General features: G+C 30.3%; 1 protein-coding gene across 2 annotated transcripts; it reads right to left on the bottom strand.

Moving 5' to 3' along the window:
• On the bottom strand, positions 325-3265 carry LOC109327120 (probable purine permease 5). Of its 2 annotated transcripts, none has more exons than XM_019560164.1 (2): positions 3133-3265; positions 325-1552 (listed from the first exon to the last, which is right to left on the bottom strand). In XM_019560164.1, exons 1-2 carry the CDS (start codon positions 3155-3157, stop codon positions 474-476), a joined length of 1104 nt encoding a protein of 367 aa, XP_019415709.1. In that variant the 5' UTR covers positions 3158-3265; the 3' UTR covers positions 325-473. The 2 variants fall into 2 exon arrangements, with proteins under 2 accessions (XP_019415709.1, XP_019415710.1); XM_019560165.1 differs by having other exon boundaries at positions 3117-3207.

Here is a 7041-nt window from a genome sequence, read left to right as displayed (position 1 = left end):
AAGATATTTTAGCTGCAACTTTGCATAACTAATTGAAGTATTATGTCACTATCTCTTCCAACATATGTTACATTTATCTTTAAACTTTCATGATATCTTCAAACTTCAATGCAACTTTGCCGGAATAATTAATTATTAATAATTATCATTATGGCTTAAGTGAATTTGTACAAAATGCAAATAGAAATCTTAATTCAGACCTACAATCTAAATGAATAATCCAACACAATGGTCACATTGTTTATTCTGATAAATAAACTCTTATTTCGTGAAGGCCATTCATCTTATGTTAACAAATTAAACTTTGACTAACATTCTCAAATGTAATATAGAACATTATAATATTCCCACTTGAACATTACAAATTTAATCATCATTTTTTACACTTTGGAGTCTATAAACACTAGTACTCGTTACATTTAACCAAATGCATCTTTAATCAGAAAAATAGATTGGAATATAGGAACAAATTGTTATGATGATTTTGTATCCATAGAACTACCATAAATATATGAACCAAATCCCCAAATAGTAACCAACAATGAGAGTATCTTAAAACCACTCATTGGGTCATGAAGTAAAATAACAGCTGCAATGCTTGTTATGGGTGTTCTTACTGCATTAAGTACACCTGCTAGCACAGTAGAAGCCAAGAAAATTACAGCAGTGCCACCAAGTACCCCAAACTGGAAAGTGATTGCACTCCATATGAGAACGAGATAATAAGCCGATTTACCGCTTTTGAAGGTGCTAGCCTCAGATGCCATTCCTTGAAAACCACCACTTACAATAACCCCAACCGTCGTAAACAAGAATCCGAATAGAGAAACCATGACTTGCTGTTCCAATACAACAATGAAAGATCTTCTTCCTAGCAACTTCACGAAAACAAGCTCCGAGAGAGCGAAAATAAGGCCGTGAAGAGCGGATCCGAGAATGTCCCAAACATATCCCATGATGTATTGACTGTCAGTGATGTAAGGATATTTGTCTGAACTTGAATCCAATGCAATGATGGTTAATGCAGCAGTTATGACAACGTTGGCGTTTATTATAGATGCATTAACTTTGTTCTTGACAAGAAGATAACCAAACAGAGTCGAAAACACGAGCGACGATGATGCAACAAGCGATGCAGTAGATGCAGGGAGGTAAGCATAGGCGTAAGCATACAAGAGGTTATCAGCAGCACTTAGGAAACCCAAACATATATAAGATAAAACAAGTTTAAAATTCAAAGAAGTAGGGAATGTTTTGTTCACAATGTATGTAGGTAACAAAATCAAGGCTGTTATAGGCCATCCAGCTACGGCCACCCAAGATATGATCCACTTGCTTTGACCACCATTGTCATAATAAACACGAGAGAGAATGCCGGAAGCAGGAAAAGCGACCAGCATCGCTATGATGCTGATAAAAAGAAGAATCCAATAGGGGATTGGCTTTCGTTTGTATGCTTCTGTGAACATGGTCTTATATTTGGAAATCTGATTCCCGAGTGAATCTGATGGAATTGGTGACAATGTGTCTGGCTCCGTTGACTCCATAGGTTCTGCAAATAAGGGTATCATCAGAAAGAACATGGGGGAATAGTTGCTCTTACCAAATTAGTCGAGTAAAAAATGAAAATAAGATAAGAATTCTTTACATGAAAATGAGAGATAGAGACAGATAGAGACTTTCACTTTCATTTATGGAACACAAATAGTTCAATACTTATAACATATAAGATTTAGGAAAGCATGGATTAAGTAAAACACAAACTTTGCTCCTTGTACATTTAACAATAGTAAGCTCGGTGAATGCATCGCAAATGTCAATGCAGGGCTACCTATGCTTAAGCTGCTGCTAAACATCACTCATTTGCATTAGAAATGTTGTTCAAACAATGGGATTTTTCTAACTCTTGTGTCATGTACAGAAAACAATATTGAATCTGTAAAACCTTCATATTCTACTTTTTGGAGTTACATGGAATCATCAAATCCTCAAGTGATAGGAACTGAAGGATTTAACACAATACTGATAAAGAAAATAGTAGAAATTGTCCACCAGGGCATAACTATGATTGTGAGGATGAGAGGGGATTTGTGTATAGCTCATACATTCAATACCTTGAAGATTCTACTGTCTTTTCCAACCAAATACACGAAACAACAACATAACATCAGCATTTCGGCATCTTTTGACGATTCAGAACCTAATATCAATAGAATTCCCAAGGAAAAATTTATGCAGGGTACTCTTCAAAAATCCTAAACAATATACTCCAAAGAAATTGCATCACTGAGGTTATTATCATTATCAGGATCAGAGAACCCAACCACCAGGGAGATCTTACATCGGCTAAAGTATTCTTTTTTTCTGAGTGAAGTGAAGAATTACATACATGTACTTAATATCACATCTTGGCCAGAAACCTTTCTCGGCCTATCCACTTATAAATTGCTCACTTTATTCAGTCATATTCCATGTACGACTTAACTCACTCACACAATAATGTTCTCTATTTTCTGCATTGCTTGTTACTAAAAACAACTCTCTAATTACATGTAACTACATATAACCAACAAGATGTTGATCTAGTGGTGTAAGGTCATGCTAAATTCTCAGAAAAACTAAAAGGTCAAAGGTTCAATTTCAGGGAGCAAAACTTGTTCGGATGGGGCAATCACACACGCTGGAAAAAATTAGTTCTTTATCTATTGGGTGAGAGGATACCAAGTCTTTAAAAACTACATTTAATAACAGGAACTCATAATATTACATTAAAAACTAGAAAGTCTTTCACTAATGGTTCACAAAACTATTTTAGAAACTTATTGCATATGATAAATGAATTCTGCATCTGCTATTATTCCCAAGTCCCAAGTAATGAACTTTTTCACAAGCAAGAATTTATGTGATGAAATATCAAAGAATTTCTACATTTCCGTCATACCCAATTCAAGAATTCAACTAATTTCGAATTCTCAAACACATCGAGGGGGAAAAAATTGTCATAGCAGCAACAATGAAATAAAATACAATAAACTTGATACTATAAAACCAAAAAATCCTCAAGTAAAAGAAACAAAAAAAATGAAGTAACAATTATTATGAGATAAAAGAAAGACATTGGAGACAAGATACCAGGTTGAAGCAGTGGCAGATTCATCTGAGAGAGGGTTTAAGTTGAATGGACAAAACAGAGACACTTGTGCTGTGGTTGTTGCATGCGTCACTGCAATTTTGACGACATATGTAATGAGTAATAAGGAATATATCTTATTTTTTTGTGTAGAAATTGTACTTTATTATTTTATAATACCAACTTTGACATTTTAATTGAATATATAGTAGACTATATATCACTGGAATTTTAATCATCTAGTGAAAATTTACATCACTAAAATTTTAGCTTTAACTTTTTAATCATTTTGAGGATCTTGTGTGATCTAATATCACTATATTAATGTCTTTTTAGTCTTTGAAATTGTACTTTATTATTTATAATAAAATATTTGGTACATGTGTATTATTATTAGATTTATTAAAGAACCGTCAATTTCTCTCTCCTTTTTTATATGTGTTGGTTTTTAATATTTTTACTATCTAATTACTATTTTATCAATTGTATTGGTATCATGAAACTTTAGTCAGACATCAAACTAGAAGAAGTTCCATATTAAATTTAATTGTTCAGTCAGATCGGATGATTTGTTATATATTTAATATTTTTTATTTATAAATATATAATTTATACTATATATAAGGCCAAAATTATAAATAATTATCATGACATAATTTTTCACTTTCCAAAATTATCATTTTTGTAACTCCTCCAATAATAACCATAGTAAAGTTACAAATATTAATTTTATTCTTTTTCAGAATACATTATTATTCTTCCACACATTTTTTTATTTTTATTTTTTCTTGTTAAATTCTATATTTGATTAATTTTGTTACAAATTTGGTCTCTGTTAAGTTTCTATGTAACATTTTTTATATTAAATTATTTTTCTTTAAAGAATGTAATACAAAAATGATACATATTAGAAAAAGTAAGAATGCGGGTTGATAGGCACGAAGTGTTGATCGACACGCTAGTTATATATAAATGTAAAATTTTATATAATTAATAATTATGTATATTTATATTGAAGTCACATTTTCTCCATCTTTTTTGGACTAGAGTAAAACAAAATATTAGAATAGTGTTCTGTATTTTTAAATTTTAAGTGAACTGTCCAGTTTCTTCCTTGGGTTATTCTGTTTAAATCAGGTTTAACACGGTCCGATCATAATTTATGTGGTTCAAAGCAGTCCAACTCTCATTCAATTAAGACTACAAACCAGAGTCGTCTTCAAGTTTGGTCAACGGTCAGACCACCTGGTCTGGTCCGGTTCTCACAACACTGCGTATCATTGTTATTGTTGGGAGGGAATAAATAATAAGTGTAATATCGAAATAAATATTTATACACAATTATTGTATCATTCACCATTCATTTGTATTATTTTTATCTAAGTGTCAATGATGATTAAATATAAACTATGGATGACGCAGTGACAGTGAAAAAAACTCTTAGAGTGTAAGTTTTTTCTCATAAATAATTGAAGAGGAAAGAATTGAAAATGATATAACTCATGAGGAAAAGTGCATGTAGTGAGGGTATAAGAATTTTATACACTGCCACTATATTATATATTATTCATGTTTAATTATTATTAATTTTTCGAAAAAAATAATATAAATGAATAGTTAATAATAGATTGACGATGTATAAATCTTTACAGTGACCATACATAAACATTACACTTATGGTTCATTTGTTTTATTTTAATGTTTAAGATTATGCACTTAGTTTAAGAAGTCAATAAATAATATAAAAGTAAATAAAATTTGACTAAATAACTCTGTTAAGTTTACATATATTTATATAATTAATTTTTCACCATAAATTTGATCTAAATTCTAATAATGGAGAATTTTTTTGGGGAAGAAGTTATTAAGAAAATAATTATTAATAGAGTGGTACATCTAAACATGAGAAAATTGGGATAAAGTTGTTCCATCCAAATTTCACATGTATACTGAAGGAATTACTAAGAAAACGTGTTGCACTGAAAAATGAAGAAAAAATTCGAAGTAAACTTAAGAATGATTTTTAAATTAGGTGGAAAAAATGCTTAAATGAATAAAGATAGATTTAGGAAAATACATATAATTTATCTTTATTCTATGAAAAAATACATAGAATAAGATAAAAAATGAAAACATCAAAATGTCTAGAGTAATAGAGATACTTTTTTATTTAAAACAACAATTTTTTTAGTATAATAGGATAATAACATAACAATAGAAAAAATATAGTATCATTAAGAAAGTTTTTTTGTTTCTTTAATAGTGAGAGATTCTCCTTAAAGTTTTAAATGCTCCTATTTTGTATATTGTGTGATAAAGTTGAAATAAGAGGGTGTGAATAGAAGAAAAATATTATATGGTATCAAAGAGATTTTATAGAGAAAAAAAATTGTAGTTTGTAAAGTAATTAATCATGTGCACATCAATCCGTGCAAAAATATTATATAAGGAAACTTTTACTTTTAAAAGTAAAGTTTAGACTATACATGTTTCATTTCATTCTTAATGTGTATTTTTAATTCAATCCTATATGTGGAAAAAAAATAATGCATCTCAATATTAAGACCGATCAATATCTTTATTGAGTAGACAAGATTTGGTCTACATGACTGACGATTATGCCTAGAAGGTCGACTTTATTGAAGGAAAGGACAATGTTGAGAATATGGTCACATCAAAACCCGTTACACTCAAAAATGTTCCTTCACGAAAAAGGCATAAGTAGTCCAAATACACAACACTCAGAGTCTAATAGGCTGAAAGAACAAGGTCACACTGCCATGAATCATGACACAACTCCCATTGAAGTACAATTTAGTCCACCTCAAACTATAAATTTGTGACACTACCCATAAAGGAATGACAATATATTCTCTCTACCTTATCTTTCTAAACATACTCCATTAAATATTAAGTTGAAGGTCGAAATCCTAATTCAGGTGCCCACCAAAGACGATTCAAGACTAGCAATTGTCCAACAGGACAACTTATATTATGACAACTCTCCTTAAGCACAAAAGAACATTTTTCTAATCCAACCTTATAATGGGGTTACTAATACTTGTAACATACATGTTTTTGGCTATGCGACCTTTTGGAGTTGTTGGTGCGCCCCGATTTTCGGATGCACGGCCTCATTTAGAGTCGTCATTACATTTTTTCCAGTCAAATATGTAGAAAAATATTTTGGCCTAATCGCATTGGGCCTTAGACTTTGATATCCAGGTTCGGGAGTCGATTACACACTAGGGAAGATATTAACATCCTAGTTGCCCGTTTGAACGGTACCCTACTATATTGCATGAATTATTAATTGTGTTATTATTATATTTTTACCAACAAATATTATGTCTGACAAGAATGATCATGGTTCTTTCGTATCCCTTTTTGGAAATCAAGACTACGTAGTTCTTTGGGTAGAAAAAGTTTATTTGTTGGGTTGATTTTATTTCTTAAAAGAAGTAACATTTAATTTTTTTTAAGATGAGTGAAGCATAACCCTTACGTCTGATACCACATCTCATATTAAAGCTTAGTTAAGAAATTTCATTTTTTGTTTTTTTATTTAAAAACCATTTTTTTAATATGAGCGAAGCATATCCCTTACGTCTGATACCACATCTCATATCTTAAAATTGTGGTAATGTGATTTTATTTTTTTATTGACTCATAGATCTTTGTTTTATATATATTTTGAATAAGTTTTCAATTGATATATGGTGAGAAACTAATTAATTACCTATTTTCCTTCGAAATTAAATATTTATTAAAAAGAATGTTGCAGTGTGTATGTAAAGAGTGTATTGTTTATACATTTTTTATGTAGTTATATTTATATGTTACCATCATGATAATTATTATTACTAATGCAATTATTGATAACAAAAATAAAACTGCTATAAAAGAAAGTA

The sequence above is a fragment of the Lupinus angustifolius genome, chromosome LG14 (assembly GCF_001865875.1).
Source record: "Lupinus angustifolius cultivar Tanjil chromosome LG14, LupAngTanjil_v1.0, whole genome shotgun sequence".
In the NCBI taxonomy this organism is placed as follows: domain Eukaryota; kingdom Viridiplantae; phylum Streptophyta; class Magnoliopsida; order Fabales; family Fabaceae; genus Lupinus; species Lupinus angustifolius.
The sequence above is the reverse complement of the archived record's forward strand: the minus strand, read 5'-3'. Positions and strand labels throughout refer to the sequence as shown.

Excerpts from the sequence above, each read along its gene's own strand:
- LOC109327120 (XM_019560164.1), bottom strand. The coding sequence starts at position 3,157 with ATGAATCTGCCACTGCTTCAACCTG. Across the intron at positions 1,553-3,132 it reads TCTGCCACTGCTTCAACCTG|AACCTATGGAGTCAACGGAG; the intron begins GTATCTTGTCTC and ends CCTTATTTGCAG.